Below are 27,681 nucleotides of genomic sequence, written 5' to 3' on the forward strand. Positions count from 1 at the left end.
AACTGAGGCCCGCAGAGTCTGAGATGTAGCTCTTGGCTTTTTACGCTTTCTCTGAGCGTTGCACAGTCTGACCTTTGAGTAATTGGGGAGACTGTATTCTGACCACTTGCCAGAGTTTTTTCACCTCATGTTGTATCAAAACTGACTAACACACAGCAGGATTAACTGAGGCGTCACTCCTCCTGATCACTGGCATCAGGTGACTGTGAGAGGTGGAGATCTTGGTTCCTACAGCAAGCCACGATCTTGCTTTGAGTATCATTGCACGGGTGGCAGGTATACAGAAATAGTAATTACTTCAGTGTCCATGTGTTGCAGTGTCCAAAGACAGTCAAGCTGAAAAAATAAAAGTAATCCCTTCCCACCTACTGCACCTTTAACTGTGGCTTGTGGTTGACAAGCTGCACCTCTGCACTGCAGCACATTAGAATAAACAGTTTGCAAACAGATTGCTTCCTAAGTAGAATTGTGACTAAGCTATATGTTTTTCTGCACATATTGTCGCTAAACTGCAGCGCAGTGAGGAAAAATGAAAATTATCTCTAGCTGCAGCTGCCCAGCCAAACACAGCATGACTCCCCACATAAACTTGGAGTGTTGCATTCTCTGTCAGCATTGGCGCTAATGGGAAATGCACCAGTCTCCTGCTAGTTTGTCCCAGGATTGCTCTGAAGTCATCAAGCTAAGATTTGAATTAAAGCCTTGTCAGTATCTGTTTGTTCTCGGGTTAAAAGTCCGAGTGGAATCCAGGAGAAAAACAGAGTGATCAGGCCAGAAGTTTAGAGTCAATTACCAGGAGAGACAGCGTCACAGCTAGTTGTTTTCTTATTAAACAGACGGGCGTGTGGCTGTTTAATCTGGCTGTACTGGTGTTTTCTTTTTGAATGGATGATTTCAGATCTCGGTGTTCTCCCCCGCTCTCTCCTGTCTTTTTTATTTCACATTTTTCATGCACCAACATTAAAAACCATAGCCTGGGTAGAGCAACAGCCTAAAAAAAGATGGACATGACTGTCCAACATTCACTTCACTATGTTGTTGGAAATGGAAGCCTCACTGATTTGTGGGTTTGTGATTTGTATCTGTTCTCTCCTGCAGAGGTACAGTGAAAGGTGTGTGAGGGCCATCGCCTTCAGATGATTAAAGCTCTATAGACAGATGACAGCTGCAGGAGGTTGCAGTGTGCATTTCACCCTCAGTGACTGCTGATGGATTAATAAAGTGTTTTAAAGCTGGTATCTGTTGGCTCCTTTCACTTTACAGTCCCAATTCTTCTTCTAACGTTCCACCCTTAAGATCTGAGACTTAATCTTAAATTAGCCTTGCTTGGATTGAAGCTAAATAAACCATCATGAATGTCTGAATGTCATCTCTCCATAAAATCAACCTTAAAATCAATTTACCTTGAAATTATATTTCTAGTGCTGCATATTCACGTTGGATCATCGTCAGGCATGCATACAAGCATGAGGGGGTCATAAAAACGACTGAGTATCATTTTGAGTTGCTGCAATGAAATTTCAACCAAAAATTGGACTGACCTGCCGCAGCATTTTTTTTCACTTTCACTTTGACTTTTGAATTCAGCCCTTTCTCTGTATGTTGATCATTTTCATTTTCATCAAACGATGTGGCATCTTTTAATTTCTAACACATTACGAAGTCCATATCAGTGGAGACATCCGGCATGATTCTTTTCCATTGAGAGCGGACATGTTTTCACATTGTCCCGTTCATTTTTTGAGTAAGTGAATCAGCCTTTCTACTGATATTTTCTTTAACCTGTGCACAATGAACTCATTGTGTACATTCTCCTTTTTAGACTGAACTTGATCCTTTCAGTACCAAAATTGCACAAAAAACGAAAGAAAGAAAGAAAGAAAGAAAATGCTTTGGTCCTGAATTTGTGGCCATCTTCTTAAAAGAGCTGCTAGCACCACAGTCTTCATGTTATCTATGCGACCTTGTCCACATAAAATCAGGTTTTTATATTTATTTGGAACTAGTGATGTGACACTAACGTATGAATTATTTCACTTTATTTGCTAAAAGTATTTATTTCCTTTTAAACGCATTCAGTCATAGTCTGCCACTTCTGCTTGCTTCCTTGAACACTTTCTCTGTGACTCACTTCTGCTGGTGGAAATGTTTCATGGAATCTGCTGTGGAGCTAAACGTAGACGCACCTTAAAGATACATTACCTCGTCTCCTCAGACGCTGCTTCCTGGATGGAGGATGTTTGGGGCTGACCTCGGAGATCACTGACTGGCTCGCTGAGCTTCTCTCGTCACAGCTGCTGTCATGGCCAAAAGCCCGGAGGTGAAGCTGGCCGTCTTCGGCAGAGCCGGGGTGGGAAAGTCAGGTAAACATCAGTGTTTGCTTGTGTGTGTTTGTGTACATTCGAGCTCTAACAAAGGACTGTTTGACTGTGCGCACACTTTGAGTTCTTCGAGTGACTCAAACTAATATATTAAACTTGACCATAGCGCTGGGTGCATAAATGTGGTTTTTGTTTCCAATCTGCTTCCGCCTCATTAATATTGCCATATTGTGTCTTCATAGTTTGTGCTTTCCAGTGTTTTCCCTCCATCGTCCCTTCAGGATTTTTAAGCTTGCTGTAAAAATCATACTGACTTTGTTTGCATTGTCACCAATGCAGTAGATGGTTGTTATCGGTCTGGCTTAAAAGCCTCCATTCCCGCAGATAAGTAAGTTGAGTCATTATCATCTGGTTTCAGCGTTCCTCCATAAGCTGCAGCCACTCACGCTCAGCTGGCACCGTGTACGTTTTCTCTGCAATAAAACAGACCATGTGTTTCCCGTTGGCAGCAAATCAAGCCTGATTGCTTCTATGTAGCAATCAGATGTTAGAAAACAGGCCTTGGCGGGATCGCCACTGTGTTAAAGGAGGCCATTAAAATGTCATTGGAGGTCAATTGAAGTGCTGCACTGAGAAGTATAACGACTGAGGAGCTCATAGCCTCCAGCTGGAAGGAGTGCAGCTCTAAAGCACGTCAGTGAGGATGATGGCATCTGACGTAAGCCTGGGTTCTTCTTCAGACGATACCTTGAAGCTTCAATCTGCAGCTTCTTTCCGTGAACTAAAAAGTGTGATGTTGGTGCTGGAAGCTCATCATTTCATCAAGTTTTTATCAGGGAGCTGACATCTGTCCATGTCAATCACACTGCTGCAGTTCCCGTCTTTTACTGCGACTTTCTGTTTTGCAGACGCTAGCTCGTCGTTCACATTCGAACTTCTGGAAAAAAGATTAGTGTTCCAGCTTCTGTCTTTTATGTATGAACATGTCACTGCTCATTATCTCCTAAGAAAAAAAAAACAAAAGCACCTCACTGATAACTTTTCCAACAGCTGAAAACAGTTACTGCGTATTATTTCCTGCAATGTTTCACACGTGTTTTGACAGTGACACAACTGTCAAAATACGTGTGAAAAAGCTGACGGAAACAGGTAAAATAGTACAAAAAAAATTTCACAGCAGTTTGTGAAATGCTTGCAACATTTAATATATTGAGTCGTGTTCCTGGATAGAAAGCCATGACCATGCAATCTTTATGTCCCAATGAAACACAACGACACAGCTGTCCCTGCGCTTTCAGACAGGAGTTTCAATAGAAACTACCTGGAGACACTCAGGACTTATTTATTTTTGACTCATGACAACCTAAGTGGTACAGGCACAAAAATGTGTCTTTTTGAAATACTTTAATACTAAAGTTGTCCAAACTTTAAAGAAAAAAACCTCTTTATTTGTAGCAATTTTGTGACTACTTCACGCCTCGCCATAAGACCTGGCTGGACTAAAAGTCTGCAGCCATGCATCTGTGTTTTGAACAGTGGCTCAAATGACATAGAGACTGGTCAGTGGCCCCTTTGCAACCTCGGCTTCCTAGAGAAAAATTCATATTCCCCGAATAGTTGGTGAGTGGTTGCTGGAGGTTTCCAGCTGTGGCCAGGTAAAATAGCTCACAGAAGGTGCGATGCACCTATCGAATGGGATTTAAAAATCAGTTCCACAGCTACCTCCAACAACCTTTAGCAACTTGTCAGAGAACACACATTGTTCCTCAGCGACCAGGGGTTGCTCTGTTCTCTGGGCCTGTGTGAATGTGGCCTCACATGCCTCATGGTTGCTATTTACACTGATTGTGATGGTGTATTGCAGATAGTTTTTTTTTTCATGTTTCAAATGTTTTTAATTTGTTGCACATAAAGCTTGCAGTCAGTTGAAAACAACATACACGTATGTCATTCAGGCCAGTCAGTGGTTTACTCAAGATATCAGTACAATTGGAGCTCATTATAACTCTGAAAGAGAAGTCACAGCTCACTGAAGTCAGTTGGTTTCATCCTTTCAGACTGAGTGTCTGTGCAAAACTTCTGAAGGAGCCTGATAATGGTAATATTTCAGCGAGGACTGAGCTATAGAACTTTCTCACAGGCCTTTGCAGAGTTTTGGTGGTGTGCTTGTCTCCTAAGGTGTTGTCTAAAGGCAGGAGTGCAGAAGAACAGAAAAATGTAACAAGCTTGAGAACAAGGAAATTGATGCTCCTGCTTCTGGTGACAAAGCCACTCCCTCACTGAAAGGTTTCTTCCTCTCTCACATGGACATTTGATCTTCACGTGGACAGCTGCAGCTTTGTATTTGCCTGATCCTCTTGTGTCACCAGCATGCCTCCCTTTTGCTTTTTTTTTAAATGTACAAAAACAGAGCACAGCAGGACAACAGGCATTGTCGCCACATCTGATGCTTCATGTAGCCCTGGTGATCCTTTCAGCAATGAGCAGCTCTCATCTAAACATAGGCCTTCACTGGAAACTGGCAGATGCTAATCAATCAGTTTGCTTCTCAGTGGGAAAACATCTGCATTTGGGCAATAAATTACACCCCCCCTGCACGCACATTACAACAGGGAGGAAAAGCAAAATAACGACGTTAAACAGATTTAATATGTTGTTTTGGAGCCGTACTGTGAACTTCATAAATCTCTTATCAATGCAGTTTAGCTAAAAGCTTTTAAACACAGTTTTGTGAAACCTCAGTTCAGTCTTTAACCTACCTGAAGTGTGTTCAATCAGAACACTAAATTCCTCCTTGTGCTGCGTTTTTGTTTGTTTTTTTTGCATTTTTGTCAGGTTTGTTCAAATTGCTATCAATTCAACCAACGAAAACCTTGAACAATTTGCAGTCCTTGAGTGTTAAACGTTCCTTCTATTTCCAAACACATTAACAGCTTTAGATTTCTGATACTTAGTTTAACTTGGAAAAAAATGTCGGGTTTCAGTGCACCAGTGTTTCCATCTTTACTTTGGACAGCAGTACCAGTGGTATTTTCACTTTAGCGGTGATTATTCCGAATGATCAGCAGCAGACCTCCGGGGTGCCTCAAAATTGTTTGATGGGGTTCGAGGGTTCCAGGCTCTCTGTGAGGGTCTGACTTGGACTCCTGCAGAGAGATCTAGCTCTAATAAAGAGCTGAGTGTGTTAAGTCTGGCTCTTCTGGCAGTTTGCAGTCTTTTGGTTTATTGACTCAGCAGAGGTAGAGTGGAGTCTAGTGAGGAAATAAGACACATTTATTCAATTGCTGTGCCTTTAACTTCGTCCCTACTATACAAACACACACACACACATAAATAAAAAAGAACACACACAAATAGCAGATGCTGTTAGCTCTCCTAGCTCCTCTGCAGCAAGGCTTTTCAGTAGTTTTGTCAGAGTGCAGTACATCAAGTAAATATTCTGTTCCATGAGCTATTTCTGACTTTTAATACATGCTGTATTAGGAAAAACATGGCAGCAGATTATTGTGTCTAACACTGCAGAGAACATCAGTCAATATCTGAGCTTAGAGGCACTTTCTCCCTCTGCTGCCTCGCCATCTTTCAACAGTTCTGTTGTATATAGAGAGGAATCACAGGAGAAATGACTTCCAGGCTCTTTGTTGCATACACTGACAGATTGTTACAGTTATAATAAATTTTAGAATATTACAGAGAGGATCTTTGCCTGGGATAGTGTCTGTTCATATTAACATTTATTGAGCCTTACCAATACTGCCATTAAAGCTGCCCTCAAATAAATGAGACTATAACGGATTAGCCAGCATTTATAACTGCATTAATCAGTATTCACATTTATGCTCATTCACACTACACCAAAGTGCTTATATAATATTTGAACAATTAAATGACTAATATAGATTGATTTATTTTGTATTGTAGGTCCAGAACACAAAAAAAATCAGTGAATTAACAAAAATATGCTGTGTTTTTAAAAAAAACCCTCCGACAGATTTCATCATGTGCAAAACAAGAACATACTGTTGAAATTGCTCTTATTTGCCAGCATTACATTTCATTACATTACATTTCTTTACACTGACTGAAAGGGGAGCGTCACTGCTCCAGCCCACTTAAGCTCAAAGTAGGCTGGACCTTCATGTAAAGTTTAACATCCCTGCTTTAGAGTCAATGTTAAAGATGGGGAAGGCAACTTTTTTGTGGTATCAGAGAAAGATCCACAACTACTGTTGTAGAACGTCATGAAGACTTGACAATTACAGGTCTTTTCAGACCAGATTAAGTGAGACGTATGAAGGAGAATAATGAGCCATGTAGGATGTTAGTTGAGTCGCACATACGTATAGCAGAAAACCTGTGCCTGAGAGAGTCAGGTTTAAGGTCTGCGTGTCGCCAAAGACCCCTGTTGACTTAATTTCATTCTAATGTGGTGGAAGGTGAATAAGCGAAAGGGTTGGAAGCTTCGCTTTTCTTCACACACAAAGATTAAAGCGTTCCACTGGGTTCTATACAAGGACTAATTATGTTTACATCATACATACTAGTCTTAGGCCAGGGGTGTCCAACTCCAGGCCTCGAGGGCGGGTGTCCTGCAGGTTTTAGATCTCACCCTGGGTCAACATGAACTAATCAAGTGATTAGTTCATTACCAGGCCTCTGGAGAACTTCAAGACATGTCAAGGACGTCATTTAGCCATTTAAATCAGCTGTGTTGGATCAAGGACACAACTAAAACCTGCAGGACTCCGGCCCTCGAGGCCTGGAGTTCGACACCTGTGCCTTAGGCAGTATTATTAGAAGGCGTATCGTACATTTTCATTGCTATGCCAATGATACTCAGCTTTTTCTATCCATGAAGCCAGATAACACACACCACATAGCTAAACTGCAGAAATGCCATAAAGACAACAAACCTGCAATGTCGCTAATTTCCTGCTTCTAAGTTCAGATAAAACTGAGGTTACTGTACTCAACCCTAAAGTCTTAGAAATGTGGTATCGCCAGTAACACTGTGAGGAATCCTGAAGTAATTTTTGATATGTTCCTGCCTTTCTTTCAAAATTTGGAAACAGTAATGGTAAAAACTAGTTCATGCATTTATTTCTTCTAGACTGGACTATTGTAATTCATTATTATCAGGTGGTCCTAAAAGAAACTCCCTGAGAAGCCTTCAGTTGATCCAAAAGCCTGGAGTGGAGTACTGACAGGGACTAGAAAGAGAGAGCAGATTTCTCCCACACTGGCTTCTCTTCATAGGTGTCTGTTGTCCTGTCCTCCTCCGAGTCTCATTCTGCCAGAGGTTTCTTCCTGTGAAAAGGGAGTTTTTCCTTTCCACTGTTGCCAAGTGCTTGCTCATAGGGGTCATCTGATTGTTGGTGTATTATTGTAGGGTCTTAACCTTACAATATAAAGTGCATAGATGTGATCATTGTTGTGATTTTTTCCCTAGACTTCAGCCTAGTGTAGCTTAAATGTTTCAATCCACATATAAAAAGCAAAGTTAGTACTAAAAACATATGTTTACTAGTAATATTGCTCTTTGTCATCTTCATAAGCTGATCGTGTGTGCTCTGTTCCTTCTGCTGTGAATGTGCTGCCAGTAATTACTAATAAACAAAAATAACTGTAAGAAAGTGTTTTTCACAGACTGGCTTTCACTGATTCGGTCTGTTTATTCACATTAACAGAGGGAAATGTGCTTTGAAACTTCTCTGGAAGTTCTTTTGGAAAGTTAACTTCAAGGCGTGTGAAGCGCCAGCTCGTAAAAACTCTTGTCTCGTCACTCCTCAAACATGCCGCCTTCCCCTCCTCTCACTGGCCTGTCTGACAGCCAGACAGCAGAACAAAAACAAAGGAGTGAGCTAAAATGTGTCTGCTTCTGAAATACCACTTGCTTACCACATTCAATGCCAAGAAGAGGACCGTGGATCGGCCTGATGTATGGCCTGGAGTGCGATGTAAACAGACATTCAGAGGGCAGACAGGGGAGACGAGGCCACAAAAACAAAACACTACTGTGTTGGACTCTACTGTGAAAAACTACTGTAAAAAGATTATTTGGTATTGTTTTTTTATTTTTGCAGAAAAACAAAATATGGACCTGTAATATTTTAGATGTTATAATACTTACAGTAATGTATGATTTTACAGTGTGATCTCATTTTGAAACAAACCTCCTGGTGAACGATGGCGCAGTCAAACTTTCTGACTGCAGTGGCCATGCTGCTCCCAAAATCAACTGCTTGTGATTCCTGCTGGGTGAAATGAAATACCTGGAGAGTGATCAAATAACTCACCGGTTATTTGACATCCATCAACAATGCTTGTGTGTACCTCCTCACATTGCACAGTCGAGCTATTTCCGAGGGTGCAGAAGCAGAAGAGTGCAAATTGCCTGTCCTGCTGCTCGAGCTTCCAGGCACATCCTCAGCCTTTGACAGCTGACAGAGCCCAAAGCTGTGAAGCTCACTGGATATTTGACTCCCCCTGATTGCTTTCTCCGTGCCGGACCCAGTGAGCAGCCATATGGTGTGACTCATAGAATGCATTATGCCCCAGAACAAGTGCTCTAATCAGTGGGTCGGAAGTAGATTTGACTGGTTTTAGATAAGAGATCTGAAAAGGTTCCCAAATGGCTTTTAGAGTGTGGGTGATGTGCTGTGCAAAGCGCTAAGTGACTTTTATGCACTTGAATATGTTACATAAGAGTTGATCAAACTTCAGGCCTTTATTCTTTTAAATTGTGCTTATTTGCTCAGCAAGCCAGTCGTCCTCTCTGTGTTTAGGTGAAAGTCAAGTAGGTGCTCACGAACATGCAGCCGAGGTCAGGTGCTTAAAAAAAGTTATCAAGATCACCAGACAGCAGGAACGTCCAGTAAAAAATGCTTTTAAATAATACATGAATTAAATTTCTCACAGTATGTTAGATTAATAAGTCTGCACTGTTGTGTTCCCAGAAAATGATTGAAGAAGAAAATGAGTATGTGGAGACCAAAACAGAGCTAAAAGAGATAAATCTTGGGCTCTTAGCAGATTGCAAGAAACAAAATGTCCTAATGAAAGAAAAAAAGCAAGTGATTGCAAGACTCAGGTTGTTCTTTGGTGATTGCCCTGATTGAGGTGATTCTAAAACACTAGCATTCGACTCTTTTCCATGCATTATAGACATTTTCCAGGCAGAAGCCAACGGAAAGAAACGACAGCAGTTTGTGTTCTTCTCTTTGATCAGGATCAGCTGATCAATGCTCGAGAGAGGAAAAAGATTGCATCTGGACACAATTGCATGAGTGATTGGATTTGGATGCTGTTACGTAGCTCACATGTATCAGATTATCAGCAGGATCTCCACTTGGTTCTTTCCTATAGTTAGACACTCACTGGAAGGATTGCAGGTTAAAGGTGAGGACGTTAATTACCTTTTAAAATGGGCAGGAAGTATTTTTCTTTCATCCAGAAAGCTGAGAAAGCTACAGTAAGGCTGCATATTTATCTGAACATGCCTTTCCAAAGTAATTAAGTGTGCAAGTTGAGTGTTTGCTGTGTGAAAGGAAATTGTTGACCCTGCATGCCCTGATAACTCTGTTCACAGCAGCGGATGAGTATAGTCAGGGCAACAAAGGAAGAATGACTTTATTGTTTATTGTTGCAGAATTCATGTTCAGTGTATGCTGCTAGTATAACAACATGTTTTAGGCATGATGGCTATATGGCTCCGGAGATGGCTATGTTGCTATGTCACTTAATAAACTGTCTTGGTTCAGACTTTATATAAGTAGATGACTCATCAGCACTTCCTCCCATTTTCCAAAAATGAAGCCGTGTTATTGCAGAAATGGGTACGATCAGCTTGTGTTGGTGCTGTCATTTGCAAACTGAGTAAGCAGCAGTGGCCAGATGGTGGAGGCGAGAGATCGATATCGAACAAGTATTTCTTGAACATCGACTATGAAGGCAAAGGAATGCTCTACCCTTAGTTTTCATTTTTTAAATGCTCTGTCACTGCGTGTCATTGCCAGAAGTTACTCTATGAGAGCTGGACAGAGTCACAGAAAGGACTTAACTAATCAAACCCTCAGTGATGTGCTGGTCTAGATCTGTGAGGAGATCCTGTAGGACGCCATTAGGAGCATACCCAGACATTGTCAGGTCAACTGCGTGGGAGCTATAAAAACTACTACATCTATCAAGAGCAGACTTCTATCGTTTTGAGTTGCTGCAAAGTGGGCTGACCTACTGGATATTTGTTTCACTTTGATTTTTAGGGTGTCTTTGAATTCAGCTCTCTGTAGGTCAGGGGTGTCCAACTCCAGGCCTCGAGGGCCGGTGTCCTGCAGGTTTTACATCTCACCCTGGGTCAACATACCTGATTAAATGATTAGTTCATTACCAGGCATCTGGAGAACTTCAAGACATGTTGAGGAGGTAATTTAGCCATTTAAATCAGCTGTGATGGATCAAGGACACATCTCAAACCTGCAGGACACCGGCCCTTCAGGCCTGGAGTTGGACACCCCTGCTGTAGGTTAATAATATTCATTTCCATCAAGTGATGTGGCATCTTTTGTGCCTAACACTTTACCCAGTCCGTATCAGTATAGATATCCAGCTTGGTATAGATATGCAGCCTGGACTGCATGTAGGCCCACAGTGGGCAGGTTTGGGTGAACTGTGGGTTTTGCCAATGTAGTGGTTTGTCTCCTTGAGAACTCACTGATATTGACTGTTGCAAGTTGTTGAATTGATGGTGCCTTTTCACAAACTTTCATCGTGTCTAAAATTCTGGTCACGTATGTGTGAAACGAGGTCATTAAGAATAAAGTCAAAACCCTCTGAAAGTCTTAACTGCATGTTTGAGTTTCAGCTACAGTAAGGAGCAGGACTATTCAGACAGCAGATAGACATAATCAGTCCCTCTGATGCCTCATCCTCTACCAGCTCTGAAGCTTCATTAAAATGTCAATGAAAGTGAATTCCCTTAGCATGCCCACACTCAGCTGGTCTTTCTCTATCTTCCTCCACTTCCTCTCCTTCTGAATGTACCGCATCTGCCCGGAGCTTCTTTTTGTCCTCAGAAAGGAACAGAATGACTGTGCTATTCACCTTTTCTGTTTGTGCCTTCTTAAGGCCATCTGGCGGCCTCAGAATCCAACCCTCCCCCGTGTTCCTATTCACCTGGCACACACCCACACAGGTTTTACTAATATTACTACAAATGATGTATTTCTGGAGTGAAGGAAGCCAATGTTCTGTGCCTCTACTCAGTATAAATACCAGGAAATCAGTCTTTCCTTGCCATATACAAAGATAAAGAGGAGCCATAAAAGGAAATGATTGTGTCACAGGAAGATGAGTTCGTCGAGTGGCCACGCTTATTTCTGCTGAACTATTTTTAGCGCACACCTCTGACTCCCCACAGCCTCCACACATCCACATCCATTCTCCGCTCATGTACTCGGACAGCCGCCGCTGTCCTCGGCCTGTGCGTGACTCATCACCGATTATTTCCCTCCTCGCTTTTCACAACCCCCCCCCCTCTCTGGAGATTAGCAGCTGGTTGAAAATTTCATGATGAATCCATGAAGTATTTCCTGCGCTATCAGCCGAGGTTCAGCTTACTGTTTAATATTCAGGGCCACTTTCAGCTCCATTTGATTTATTCCACCCTGTGCCTTCCTACATTTTTTGGGCAGTTGCATCTTTCTGCTTTTCTGTCATTCAACTCCAAAACCTGCAGAGTTTTACTCGGCATGCATGTATGTGTGCATGCCTTTTGGAAGACATTAGGAGTGGATATTACTGCAACAGTTTTCTTAATTACTGATACCAAATTTATATGCTTATGTGAAACTACAGATTGTCAGAGCCTAAAAAACCTAACCAGGATCAATACTGTGCTTACAAGGTCCACTGTGGCTCTTTGCTGTGGTCGTGCAAATCATGACAGCTGATAAGCTCATATGGAATAATAGAGGGGGATAGAGGTCGACCATCACGTCAAAGATTGTTCCACAAAGAAGTAGAGACGGCATTCAGCGGACCAAATTGTTTATTGCATAGTTAGTCGGTCTTTGACATTGTAGGGAGTGCTTCTAGCTAAATCAGTGATGTGTTTCAGCTTATAGCCATTATTAGCATAAACCAAAAGCACAACTGTGCCCATTTATACAAATAAGCCTAACTAAAACTGAAACTAAATGGCACACCTAAAACCCCTAATTAATTTAAAGTCCGTTTTATTTATATAGCAGCAGGGAGACATGACGGGTAAAGTGTAGTGAAACATACCAGCAAAGTTTGCCCCCTTAGTGATGCTGGTGACTTTTCCATCAGTAGCCTGAGATCTGTTTTAGCATCTAAAACGAAAAGTTTTCAAATTTGAGAAAATAAACAAGTAAAGAATGCAAATGCTGATCTTTAGGCGGGTTTTTGCATTATAGCAGTCATTAGCAAGCCATTTTGCAATCCACCTTTTTCCAGTTTTTCCTCCTTTAAGTGACATACAGTACTCAGTCTTTATCAGGGGTGTCCTCCTAACTTTTTATACATGCCCGCAGATGCACAGGAATCTTTCAACAGACATGATACAGAGCTATACCACCAAATATAAATCTCTGTGGATTGAAAGACTCTTCTTATGAATATAGTCCTAACATAAGTCTAAATTCTTCACAGAAAAGAATGGCCCAAACCGTCAACTATCACCTGAATGTGCAACCGTGAATTTCACTTCAAAGCCGGAGCCATGAAATCTCTGCCCCCACTTTCCTGTCCTTTCTTCGCTGTGTCAATCAAGTAAAGCTGAAAAAGGCCCAAATATATATATAAAGAATGTACTGTACAATTTGTTTGGGTCACAGGAAAAAAAAAAATCACAGTGATGATGTAGAAGTCTCAAAAAGTCATGTATCAAATGTGATGCATTATGCATTAAGTGGTGAAACTTGAATGGTTTCTGTTTAAGCTCCACAGTGCTCAAAGTATCTGCTGTAAGGAAAATTAAAAGCTTTAATACTGAGGCTGTTCTTGAAAGTATTTGCTTTGCTTGCTCTCAGCTGCTTCTTCTACACAGCACTTAACCTTTTCGCCTGTAACCGCAGTGAAGATCGCTCTATGAGGTGTGGTCACCGCAGCGTCTCATCAGCCTTGCAAATGGTTCATGATGAATAGTGCTGTGGTGCTATTGTTAGAGACTAAATTAAAGGGATGAGTGTGGTGTTGGGATCCTCACGCCCTTCCTGTTCTAACCCCACGAGTGCAAGCCTCTGTCCTTTTCCATCTTCAGAGACGTGAAATCAAAGCCTCTCTGGTGTCCTGTTTTACAGAGCCGCAGGGCCCTGAGGAAAATGTCTGCATCACCCACCGCCATTGTGTGTTCATGGATCCCATCCAAAGATTAGTGGAGGGGAGTTTATCCGACCTTTACTGTCATTCAAAATGAACTTAATATGCACTGCTCCAACAAAGCCACATCTGTCTTTGCCTGCGAAGGTAAAGTGCATTCAGCCGAAGGATGTGAAGCGCAGTGGTTCCTGTCAGGGGCAAACTACTTTGAGTCAGAAGTGACTAAAATCAATTAGCATCACTCGCCTAGATGTAATACTACAAGACCGCTATTGTTGTCATGACTGGAATCCCTCTTTGTGCGTGTAGTTTTGCTCTGAACCATACAGTATGTTGTCATGATGCATCACACTGCTCCACTCAAGATACATAGTGATTTATAAGAGGTGATTAGGCCTCTTTGGAGTGCTGTACTGACAGAGCTGATTGCTATTGAAGCTTTTAAGCTGTAATTAAGTTACTTGAGTTTTTTCCATTATTAGGTGGTATAGCACCCTGGAGATAAAAATAATTTGATTAGATGAGAAAAATGTCTGCAGGCCATAGTGAAGTTATTAGTGAATAAATGAACTCTGAAGGCAAAGAATTTATTGAGGACACTCTGAGGTTGGGCCCACTTTTGCCTTTCGAACTGCCTTAATTCCTCATTGAACAGATTCAAATAGATGTTGGAAGAATTTCTCATAGATTTTGATCGATATTGACATGACATTGACATGCTGGAGATTTATCTGCTACAAATTCATAATGCAAATCTCCCGATTCACCAGATCCCAAATGTGCTCTGTTGAACTGGGACGTCTCGACTGTGGAGGCCTCTTGAGGGCTGTTTGAGGTTCAGTTTCTGAGCTTTATGACAAAAGACAAGCAACAATATTTAGATAGTATGGTCTTTAACTTTGTTCAGGTGGTACTAAGATGCCCAAGGTGTGCCATGGAAAGATCCATAACATCATTGCAACATGTTTCTGACAATCCAAATATTGCAGCAGAAACTGAGACTCGTCAAACCATTTTTCCAATCTTCTATTGTCCAATTATGTTGGGCCTCACTTTCCTGTTCTTAGCTCACAGAGGTAGAGGTCTTCTGCTGCTTCAGTGTTGAACAGGTTGTGCGTTCTTCTGCATGCTTTCCTTGTAACGAGTCATCATTTAAGTTACTGTTGCCTTCTTATCAGCTTAAAGCATTTCAGCCATTCATTTTCACCGGTTCTCCGTAGCTGGCAGAGATCGGGGGAAAATGACATTTTCACACAGAGAGCTGCCGCTCGCTGGATATTTTTGATTTTTCAGACTTTTCCCTGTAAACCCTAGAGATGCTTGTGTGGGAAAATTCCAATAGATCCGCAGTTTCTGGAATACTCAGATTAGCCCATCTGGTACCAAGTAAAACAAATCACATTCAAAGTCACTTAAAGCACCTTTCTTCCCCTTTCTGTTCGACAGGTCATCTTGACCGTGTCTACATGCTTAAATGCAGTGAGTTGCTGCCATGTGTTTGACTGAATAGATATTTGGATGAATGAGCAATTAAACAGGTGCATCTAATAAAGTGGCCATATAGGTTTGATGTAGTTCAACAGACTCAGAAGAAAAGTCATTGAAGTGTAGGTGGCTACTGTTGTCAGCCAAGTTATCTCACTTATACCAGTTTTATTAAATATTTGCTGAGCTTCTCTCTGGAGCCACTTTAATCTTTAACCTGCAAAGACCCCGATTACAAATCGTTAACCTTTGAGATGGAGACCATAAACTGCAATGTGCTCAATGGAGAATCTGGGCATTACCCCGTGTTGTCATTCCCGTTTCCACCTTTAAATGCCCAAAGAACAGCAGTCAAATCACACTTTTTCACTGCTGTATGCTTAAGTCTTTCTTAACATCCTAGAAATGTGTGATACATCACCAGCTTTTTCTTAATGCAATCATTAGGAAGTGGCTTTTTTTTTTTTTATATACATAGAGAAAAAGATACTCCCACAGATTTCCACCCTTCACTTGTCACGTCCACATTAGAAAAAACCAAGACGGTTGCGGCCAAAATGCCAAAGTTGATGCTTCAAAAGCAGTAGACGAAAAAGTAATGTGTCGCAAGAGCAGACATCGCTTAAAGACCAAAACAGGCAGTGATGCAAAAACAGTTGTTGAGCTGAAAGCAGCCACAGAATTGGGTGATGAATCAGAGTCAAGCTTTCTAAGTACCGTGCAGGTCTTCAAATTATATTTGCGTATGCGGAAGATCTGAATCCCTGTTATCTCTCTCAGTTGTAATGTTACTGTAGTATATAATTAGATTGCTTGCAAGTGTAGCAAATCCCTCTGCATTAGAGATTTACGGAGGGGAGCGATTTAACAGCTCGGCAGAGTAAAACGCCGCGACACCTGATGGTTTAATTGCCGTTTGATTTATTACGAGAACCTGGCTTGAGGCAGCAAAACCAATTTAGCTGCCAAAATATCTACTTGTGACGCAGGGAACGTGTTTACCACACAACAGCATTTAAATAGGCCGTCTGCCAGCATCAGGTCGGACGCTGTTCACACTGATACAAAGACAAATGTGTTCATTTTCACTGCTGCCGCTCCTTGGCACCACCGGATGATTTATGAATCTTTTACGTTTTGCAAAGCTCTTTGATTTTGTAGTATGCCGACATCGTGCTAATTAATTTTGAGTATTTTTGAGGAGGGGATTTGAGATTAAAAACTGGTAGGTGATGGATTTAGTGGGGTTCATATGGCTGTTCGAGAGCTGTTCATGTAAAACATTTTCTTTCTGTTTTTTAATGTTGTTTATGAAAAAGAGGGTTAATTATTAATCTTACTATGGCTAATGGCAAAGTAAACATGGCAGAAAAGCAGAATGCTCCTGTATTATTCTCACAAGAGCACTTGCTCTCATTATGGCCCACATCTCATTAAATTAAATGCTGTATGATAAGCAGGAATCTGCAAACCCCGTCACTAATGAGTAGACATGGAGAAGAAAAAGAGATGAGTCATGTGGTGATAATTGGCCAGCTGTAATCTGATCAGGAGGGGAAGAGAGATGATGAGATTACTTCAAGTATTACTGCGTTTGGTATTCTGGGAACAGAACATAGCTGAGGCTCCTTGGAGCATTTGCTAAACTTTGCTTTCCTGTTTACATACAGTTACGGCTCGTATGCAGCTTGTAATCACAGCGTGGCAGATTTAACACTCCCAACTGAAATATTATTTTAAACAGTAATTTGATTTCAGATATGTGGAAAAGGTCAAACTATCTGTCGTTGAGCTGATACTGGCTCCTCACAGTTAAATCTAATATTATGAACACTGCACCCTAAGTACAGTGGTTTCCAACTAGTTTGTAAAATACATTGCTGGGAAGTTACTAAATATTGACTTTATAATGTTCCCATTTTCGCTGTCGGAGCAGCGAGCTCCAGCGAGGTGTACACTATCCATTCATCCACACATCCGTCTGTCCCTCCTCAGCACACCAGAATCACTCCTCCTCCTACAGTATTGGTCAAAATTTATACAAACTTGGACACATTCAAACTGTGCTCAAAGACAAAGTTGCATTTGTTGGTTTTTTTAGAAAATAACCATTGAACTGTGAGGAATTGTGGGCTGGATGAGCTACTGCCTCATTGACCTTCTGGTTAATTTTAAATCTATTTTATTCTGAAAATATAAAAATAATTAACAGCAGATGTATCAGTATGCGGGCTCTAGTTCCACTCACTCTGATGACAGTCCTTGACTCGGAAATTCTGGAACAGTCTTCCCCCTTTCATAAAATCCTCTTCATCCTTGGAAGTCTTCAAATCGAATCTGAGGACCTGCCTATTTTCCAAGGCTTTCAGATCTCTCTGACACCTCTTTTATTCTGTTATAACTATTCTGGTTGTTATCTCATTGGATGATGTTTGCATGTGTATACACATATACATGTATTTTATGTTCACGTATGTGTGCTTGTGTGTGACTGTGTACATTTTTGTATATGTATGTGCATATTTGCATGTACACATATACTTTTTACAAACACATATGGATGTCTTACAGTGTTTCTATAATGTTTTCATTTGATCTATTTTAAATCTTTTTATTATATTATCCCTGTGTTCAGCACTTTGGCCGACACTTGATGTCTTTTAAATGTGCTATATAAATAAAGATGACTTGACTTTTCCCAGTAAGGAATCTGCTAGCACTTGTCAGCTAATTAAAATTTGAATACACTCTTATATATGCTCTTGATGATGAACAGCAAGGCAGGCAACACTGATGTTAATGATTTAAGTCACAGGTGTCAAACTCCAGCCCCCGCGGTGTCCTGCATGTTTTAGATGTGTCCTTGATCCAACACAGCTGATTTAAATGACCTCCTCAACATCTTAAAGTTCTCCAGAGGCCTGGTAATGAACTAATTATTTAATCCAGGTGTGTTGACCCAGGGTGAGATCTAAAACCTGCAGGACACTGGACCTCGAGGCCTGGAGTTCCCCACCCCTGATTTAAGTATTGCTGTGCACTATAGTGCTTGTGAGGGTGCTGGGAAGCACCTCCCTCACTAAGGTGAAACACACTCTTGCATTGTCTGACAGGAAGTTTTGATTTTGTTATGCTTTTGTTTTGAAGTCCACTAATCACTCGCTCTTTTGAAGTCAACTTCATGAAGGCTGGATTCATGAAGTGCAGACATGATTACAGCCTAATGATGTTCACCTGAAAGAAGTTCCCTAATTATCCACTGTTAGTGGGGTAAACCATCAGATGAGAGCTGAGGGTGGGAGTGGGCTGAATCTTCAGTTTGATTTGATTTAGTTAATTTGTATATTATTTAACTGGGGTTTGATTGTAGTCATATATATGTGAGGTGTGTTAAAATGACTGCAGTATATGTGTATGTTTATTTGTAGCTGGAGTGTGTCAGGGGAAATCTTTTAAATGTTATTGGTGGTGGTATGACCGGTGCCTATTTAAGGAGGGTTTGTGGGGAGGGGTGTTTTTGTGTTTAGATGTGTTGCTTGTGAGAGTGTAAAACCTCTGTACTTGTAAAAGAAATATAATCAAAACTCTGAAGGGTTGCGTGGTTGATTTTTTTTTTTCCCCCTATCTGGTCCCCTTCACATTACCTTGCGACCGCTACAGTGCTTAACAGTGTTGGGAAGGTTGCTTCAAAATGTAGTCTATAATCTGTAGTAGAACACATTTTAAAAGTATGTATTCTGTAATGTATTTCATTAAGTTACTCAATGTGAGTAATGTATTCTGAATACTTTGGATTACTTAATATATTGTCATGCTTTTTACAACTACATGAATGCAGCAATCTTATCCTGCAAATTCTTGTTTGTTTTTCTCTACCAACTGGCTGTTAATTCAATTCAGTTTTATTTATACAGCACCAAATCACAACAGCAGTCGCCTCAAGGCGCTTTGTGTTATTGTAGGGTCTACCTTACAATATACAGTGGAAAAACACAACAATCATATGACCCCCCTGTGAGGCAACAGTGGGAAGGAAAAACTCCCTTTTAACAGGAAGAAAGCTCCGGCAGAACCAGGCTCAGGGAGGGGCGGGGCCATCTGCCGTGAGAAAAGGAAGACCGGATAAAAGACGGAGCCACAACCCAAATCTCCCTGAATAGACAATATATTTACTGTAGAGGAGCAAAGACTTATTTTAACATAAGTTAATGTAAGATGTTAGCTTGTTGGCGAGTAGCCTTCAGTAATAGAAATAAATCACACAGCAATAGTACATCGAAGATACTTAAGTGGCACATAACCCAGGTAGCTACCACAACTAAAACAAGGTAGCTGCAGTAGGCTAACGTTAGTTTTTAAAATAGAACTTACTTCCAGATGTTTGTTTAGGTTGGAGTCTTTTCAGCTAAGAGCAGCTTGGTTGCTGACAAACAGAGTTTGCATTGCACGGTCAGATTTCATCCCTTTCTTCTTTAAATGTAAAGCGGTGTTGGAGTTTCCAATTAAGAAACGCATTCCTGCTCGTGTACTGCTGGCTCTGTTGTGCTGGCTCTGGGTCCATTGTGTAACTGACGCCACCAACATTAACAGGACGCTCACATCAGAGCCTCTTATTGCACGTTTTGTTTGGGTTTCCAACAATGTGTGGAATTACCAAAATTAGAGAGGGGATAGCCGAACATATGAAACTGGAAAAGACCGCCGTGTAATCCATTTATTTCCACAAAGTAACTGTATTTTAATTAAGGAAGCACCTAATTAAAATAAAGTTACTCATATTTCGTATTTTAAATACGTAACGCCGGTCCACGTATTCCGTTATTGCCCAACACTGGTGCTAAACAGTCCCATTATTTTTATGTCAGTATCAAGTTTGACAAGAAAAAAGATGGATTTTACTGACATGATACTTTTTGAATGTAAATTTATTAAGATCTCAGGAAGTGGTAGAAGGTTATCTGCTATATTTACTACTACTTTAGTGCAAGTTTATACAGCTAAATGAATCACAATATAGTTCACCTCACCTCGACTTACTTTTGAATAAAGTGTAATGCTTTATAGTAGCTTAAATAACCCAATAATTACAAGAAACTCCTCCTTTATTATCTTCAGTGTTAAGTGATACACTAATGCTTCAATAATCTTATTCTAATTATATAATGCACATTACACTGTGTCGTTCACCATTGATTTTATTGGCAACATTTTGTACATTTACTTGAGTAAAAGTTTAATTTGACTTCAGTTTGATTTACTTTTATATTCCATTTCTGCGATTGGCTGTGTGGCAACATTAGCCCTAAACCTCGACAGCATTCAGGACCAAAACACTGGAGAAGGAGGCATGATGGAGTCATGACAGCAGCCAGCATGACTAGTCATGTAACTAAGAGCTAAATTGTAATGTAACAATTTTGTTGCTACACTGTCTTGAAGTCATGCTTGGTTCACACTAACCTATAAGTAAGCAGGGCATGCTAAAAATTGAAGCTTGAAACAAAGAACTGTCCCGCTGAACTACTTTTATACAGAAACATTTTCACTTTAGGTCTCAAAATAATCTACAGTGAAGTTCTACAGGGGTCTTGTCTATTTCTTAATTATGGTGTTTTTGATTAACACGGGTCTATAAGTTTGTGTTATTTGGTCCTCATGCATCGCACTCAGATGCTCAGACTCTGAACTCTAGCTCACACAAAGTGGACTAATAGTTCCCGACCAGCTCAGAGGGTAACGCCATCAATCCTGGGAGTTGACATGTTTACTGGTTCCTTGTGTGTTATTGTTACTCCACTCACTTCAGACTTCCCACATCCGTTCTTTATGGGCTTTTAAAAAGATTTAAAATATATATGTATGAATGGGAGCGTGATTGGCGAGCTGTAATCTGATCTGGAAAGGGACTGAGATGATTAGATGTCTGCCCTCACATCCATCTATATTAAGATGGATTGGATATTTCCCCTGGCAGCTTTGGGAATCGTAACAGCCCATGTTAAACAGACAAGCACATATATCCTTATGGCTGAAAAATGGTTTATGGGTATTCAACTGTTCCAAGGAGGCTTGGTGTATTGGTTGGTGGTATGAGATACAGTCATGCCCCAGGGAAAATGGTGGTGAAAGGAAGTCTGGGAAAGCTCTGAGACTGGAAACTGTGACCTGACCTACTGTTCAGGAAGTGGTTTGGGAGCTTTTGTAGGTCATATGTTTGCTTGTTTTTAGCATGAGGGCTGTCACATCTTGGTGTGTGTAAAGAAACAGTCCAGCACAGTAATGTTTTCATTTCCACAGTCGGAGAAATTAGCTGACTGGCATTTAAAAAAGCAACATAAACTCCTGGCTGTTTCCATGAAACTGCTTTCAGATTCATCAGAGTACTTTAAAATGAGGCGAAGTCTCTCAAGTTAATAAAAAAGTGAATACATTTGTGTCAGCACTGTAAGCATCAAGCTGCCACGCTGCTTTCTTCCCGTCTCCTCGAAACTGCTGTACGCCTTTCTCTCATCTGTCCTTCACTTTATGTTGACTTTAACCATTCTTAAATAATTTAGTTCCTGCAGAAGCTTTTCAGATTCTCAGAAGTAATCCTTGAACCAGGGGAAAAGGGATCTGCAAAGCTGCATGAATAAAACGTCTTCATTTCCTCAGTTTCCCTTAAACTGCTGAGAGGATTTGCACGAACCATAAATCGATAATTAAAGGAGAGAGTTGTGACCCGTAATTCTGCCAACCTCTCAGAAGTAAGTGGTTACGATATTGATTAGGGGGTGGGGCCAGCTACACAAAAAGTAATCCTCTGGTCATCTAAACTAGCAATGAATCCTACAATCTCAAAGTTGTTGACAGAATCGGAACCAAATTGTCAGTTTTGTTTTACAGATTCCCGGTAAGTGTTACTATTTACAAGCTTTTGGGGAGCACATTATGTGTAAATTGCTGCTTCTTGTCTGCCAACAAAGCAGCAGAGCAGGGGCCATTTTTTCTAAACCAAATGCAATAAAACCCTAGAAATGTCTTGGTAATGATTCATCCCTTTTCTGTTCACATAAAACATAAAAGCAGCCAATGTACTACGGGTCTGATGACATCAATCTGCACAGGCAAATACTATAAACCAGATCCAACACTGAATTCTGTGTGAAATTGAATTGCTGCTGATTATTTTTATGAGTTTTATTTCTGGATACTTTCACCAATCACATTTCCCAATATATCTGAGCTCTCACGGGTATTATAGGAATAAAGTTAGCCGTGAAGTCATATTAATATCACTGCGCCGTCCAAATATGTGCTAAACATTTTCCACCTGGTAGAAGGCAGCTGTATTTAACAACACATTACCCCCTCCGATCCCCCGAGCTACTGCTCTCTTCAGATAATCTTCACTAAATCAAGGGGAAAATTGTATCTACACGCAATATCTAATATCTGTAACTGAGATTTGCACTTTAGCTTTAGAAGCAGTTTAGCTCAGTTTGTATGCTGGTTTGTCATTTAGTAGCTTTCAATTACTCAATTGCTTTGTTTAGGTGCACCTTTATAGAAAGGAAAGGTTTTCTCCCATTAACCCTTTCAGACAAGCCGTACTTGTTGAGTCTTTTTAGTTTTTTATCGTACTGTCATGAAATTTAACATTTAACATGCCGACTGAGACTTGTAGAGTCTGTAGCTCTTGGGTTTTTTTGTAATTTCCCTGATCATTGCACTGTCTGAGCACAGACATCATCCTGGTGAAATTGTTAAACTCTATTAATACCCACACTTTAACAGAGGTGTTCACACTGCTACTTACCTTCTTTGTTCCTAGAGAAGCAGCGTAGGTGCTTTACGTAAGATTGAAAACAGCCTTGTGTAAACTTTATTGCTCATATCTGTATATATAGTATTTTAAGTTTTTTATTATTACATTTTAATTTTCTTGCTTCTATTATTGTTTTTTAGGCAGTTCCCATGTAACCGTTTCTCCTCCAGCCTTATCAGCACAGCTGGCTGTGTGACATGACCCGACGTGACACCAACACAATAGGTACAGGACTTGACTGCAGAGCCACAGCTCTGGGAGAGACAGTAAAGAGGTGTTTTTGTGGTTGAAAGGAACCAAAGAGCTGTGGGTGTTCGTCTGATGGTCATGAGGAATCAATAGAGATTGTTCAATGAGTAACACAACACTGGTTCAGAACAGGGGGCATGGGCGCCACTAATTGCTCTTGCTTTGTTTGCAATTAGTCCAACATTCTGCCGCTAATGTGATTAGGTCACTTCAGATAAAAGAAGCTTTTGGCAAACACCTACTACGGATGGTGTGTCTGACGTAAATCTGAAACCTCTGTCATCCATCAGCTCGCAGCTGCCCTATGAAGTCTGAGCTGAACAATTTGATAAGATCAGATCTGTTTTTTGTTACTTTGACTGTAGCTGCGGTCAGTTGTTGGGAAATGTCAAGTTGTGAAGAAACAGTTAGCAGCTGAAGACATTATAAGGCAATAGTTAATATAAAGAGAATTTTTCAACCAGCCACATGATGCAGGCGATGTGACATCAGAGAATAAACACCAGAGAAAATATAAAACAGCGGCTCCGCTCTGATCTACTTTCCATCGCTGCACGCAGTCTGTTTTATTTGTGGCTAAGGAACGATAATGTTGTAGCCAGTGACACTGACAAAAGTCAATGCAGGAGTTATAAACTGCTGTAGAATAAACACAATTTAAGATGATTAATATTAGCTGATGCTAGCAAGCATATACTGCTTTTTAATTGTTTTATTACCTCTAAGACTTTACTGCTATTGCTAAACAGCAGCCTGTTTTTAATGCTTATTTATTTAGGGGGTTTTTTGGCCCCAGATATGCTAAATGTGTAGCAGACAGCAACATTAGTTACCATTTATTTGAAGACCAATCTAGTCCAGTGTGCTTGATGTGAAACAGGAAGCAAGTTTAACTCAAAGTGTTGCTTCATTTCATTTAAGTTTGTGAGCATTCTTTTGTGCACAGCTGTCTTAAGGTCCCAGCACAGCAATTCAGTCAGTTCGAGGTCTGGTCTTTGACTGGACCATTGCAACACCTTGATTCTTTTCATTTTTCTGCCTTGCTACCGCTAATGTTAAATCTTCTGTAACTAGCCTAGCATTACATTCAGCTTTCAGCTTTGTGCCCCCTTTCTGTAAGTTTAGCCAAAAATTTTAAGGCAGGAGAAACATCTCGTTCAGACAAAACAGCTTTGTCCCTGTTGCTGTCACTGAACTCAATAAGAATTGTTTCTGATTTGATTCGAAATGTTCAAGTACTACATATGTGTTACTGTAAGGCTTTCATTAGGTTTGTGTGTTTTTAAAGGGATGCCAAATGCTATCAGTTTTTCTGTAAAGCAAATTTACCTATGGGTATAAATAAAGTAACCTTAACCTTATTATACATTCAAATGTAATGTTGGGCTTAAATTTTATTGTATTACATCTGTATCTTGTTGAGTTTCAAATTCCTGTTAAGACTGCTTTACTCTTCTAGAGGTTTTCTTGGTCATTATTTGACTTCAGTTCCTATTTTGAGTTAAACTTGCTTCCTGTTTTACTCTGATAGTTGTTTTTCTCTTGTCTTGTTTTGGATTTGCTGTAACATCTGTTTGATTCTCAGGTTGTTTTTTTAATTTCATTCTGTGTCTCCTTTAGCATCGCCTGGATATTACCAACCACCATATAAAAGAGAGATGTGTGTTCAGGGTGTTCCTGCTTATGCAAATAGTTATTTTAAAAAAATAGTCAGCCACTCACTTTAGTTAAATGCGCATTCTGATTTGAAATTTGTGGCCGGAAGGTCATTATTCCTGCTGGACTGTTTCGGGGGTTTTTTAAATGCCAGTTTTTGACCACACCTTTCAAAACATAATAACACAGGCTGCTAAAAGCATAAATGTAAACTGTAATTCAGAGTCGCTACAAAATGTGTGGCTCCATTTTAGCCAAAGCAACGCCTCTATGAAACTGTAAAAAAAAAAAAAAAAAAAAAAAGGAAAAGAAAAGATCAAACTAGAAAATGGTATCCACATAGGCAATACGTGATGAGCACAGAAAGGCTTTTTTGTAAATGCCAGCGCTGTTATCAGCTTTCCTCTCCCTGCACACAGTCAGTAAATCACCTGTTTTTGTGTTCTGGTCAGCTTGGCGATACCTTGCACATTATTCCATTTGCAATCCTTTAGTGAATCTGGGCCACAATGTCCACTGATGCACATTAACAAAGGCTCCTCTCTGCCGTGTGTACCTTTCTTTCCCGTGGAAGTGAAAAGCAGGAGATAGAGTTACATCTAATGAGAAAAGGACTTCACACCCCATTGGTTTTTCTCGCCACCTGGAATCCAGGCCACCACCGCTAAAACCTCAGCAGCAAAATTAGGGTTGAACGGGAAAAGGAAAAGTGCTCCGAGAATAAATATGCACGTTCCTCTGCTTTGTCAACAGCAAATTGACAAATTACCTGCCACTGTTCTGTTTTCACTGCATTCAGGGGATAATTGAACGTTACATGACCCGGGCTCCCTTTGCCTAAAAACACATTGAATTTGTTAGCAAGGAAGGGAGGCTGTGATTTCCTGAGGAGGAAAATCAGCAAGACAGGAATGATGAACAGTGAAGTAAAAGACTCATTTGGCTAATAAAATGGTAAAGCTTTGCAGTCTGCCTCATATGTGGAAGATACTGTCCTGAGCTCAAAGGCACTGGCTCACCTTCACTCCGTTTTTCATTATGGATTTTCTTCTTTTACTTGGTTAATGAAAAACAAAAAAAAAAAAAACCAGGCCTGTTTTTCCAGTTCAAAGGCAGCTTTCAAAGGAGGAACTGTTCCTTCATGATCTCTTTTCTATAAGCAGGAGCTCAGTAAGTTGACGTGATTACACAAATACCCACCTGGACTCATTAATTAGCTTCGAGTCACTGCCATTGGGATTGTCTGGTTTTCAAAAGTGTGAGGAGACTTGGGTGGCTTTAATTTTGCTTTAACATATTTTTTACTAAAAATTCATTTATAATATAAGTTCAAAAGCCACAATGTTTTATTTATACCACTCTGAAGAACGTTAAATGCTGATAAAAGAATAAAGTTACCCAACTACAGTCAATCATTTTACCTTCAAAAACATGTATAAATCAATCCAGCGAATGCAATGGTAGGTCAAAAAAAGCTTAGAATGTCGATATTAAGCCAAAATGCAAAACTTGGCTCGTTTAAATGGTCCAGCTTTAGTTGAATGAAGTAAATAGATTTACAGTCTTCCTGTGGAACGTCTTTCAACTTTACGAAGTGTGATTGTGACTCAGGAGGAAGAGCCGGTCATCTACCAGTTGGGAGGTTGGTGGTTCGAACTGGGTGCCAAAGTATCCTTGTGTGAGTTAATTGGTTTGTGAATGTTAGATAGAACTTAAATGTAGGGGAAGACTGGTGCTTGTATGATTGTGTCCATGTATTTATACAGAAGGCTTATACAAAGTGCTCAAGTAGTAAAGCGCTACGTGAGAACCGGTCCATTTACATGGTGAACGTGAATCTCAAGCCACCTGTTATTTCATATATACTTTACTAGGAAATGTGAAATACCTGTACCAATTTATTTATCTAGAAATGGTCAGGTTCAAGGACTGGATGGGAAATGAGTGAAAAAGCAACCAATGTCCAAATAAAAACTAAAAGACATAACTTTACACTGACCACTTTACACAAATCAACCTCAATTATCAAAGTAAACAGAAAATAACAAAAAGGCAAGACTAACACTAAGACATGAAGGCTCATATTAACCACAATAAAAGAGCACAGAAGGCACTGGAACACAAATGAGACAGAGGGAGGCAAAGACAGTGAAACACAACATTAGAAGCAAAAGAAAGAACCCACAAACTCACAAAAGGAACCAAAATTCAGCAAATACTGAACGAAACCCTTGGACCGTGACAGAGATGCCCACCTCCTACGACTGAATCCATATTTCGCTGACAGACGAGTGGTTTCAATCATTTCATTTCACTCTGAGTGAAAATGAATGAGCTCATAGCCACCACATTTATTTTCTCTGCTAATCTCTTTACATAGAGTAAACTGATATAGCAGATCTCTTTTTCAGTGACATCACCCCTACCCATCAACTGAACTAAAAGGAGAAATGTTGCAGCATTCAGCTAACTGAATACATTTTACGCCAGTATTTACAGGTAATTTTACTCTGAGAAAGAGGGTTTGGTGTTTGGCTGTGCCTGATAAACAGGGAAGGGCCGTCTAATTCAGCCTGCATAAATGACACTTCTGTGCGGCAGATTGCTTGTTGATGGTAAACCATTAAGACAGTGAGTCACTGGCTCACTGGGGATGTTTTTTAAAGGAAGGCTGATGCTGTCAAAGGCAGGCCAACAATCCTGTGTCAGAGAAGAAGATGATCTTGATAAAACCTGAGAGCTGATGTTTCAAGGTTGTTTGAACTCCGTCTTAATGAGCTGGAAGTGTTCCAATGGGTATTAGCATTTAGATGAAAAGTGTGT

General features: G+C 40.4%; 1 protein-coding gene across 4 annotated transcripts in view; it reads left to right on the top strand.

The window, feature by feature from the left end:
* Nucleotides 1–27,681, top strand: part of rerg (RAS-like, estrogen-regulated, growth inhibitor) — a 49,498-nt gene that overhangs the window by 9,155 nt on the left and 12,662 nt on the right. For all 4 annotated transcript variants that reach the window (XM_005451817.4, XM_005451815.4, XM_003445103.5 and 1 more), the window contains exon 2: nt 2,216–2,363. In XM_005451817.4, the coding sequence (XP_005451874.1) occupies nt 2,303–2,363 (61 nt within the window). In that variant the 5' untranslated portion in view covers nt 2,216–2,302. The remainder of the gene's footprint in view (nt 1–2,215; nt 2,364–27,681) is intronic.

Source organism: Oreochromis niloticus, linkage group LG17 (assembly GCF_001858045.2).
Source record: "Oreochromis niloticus isolate F11D_XX linkage group LG17, O_niloticus_UMD_NMBU, whole genome shotgun sequence".
Lineage (NCBI taxonomy): Eukaryota > Metazoa > Chordata > Actinopteri > Cichliformes > Cichlidae > Oreochromis > Oreochromis niloticus.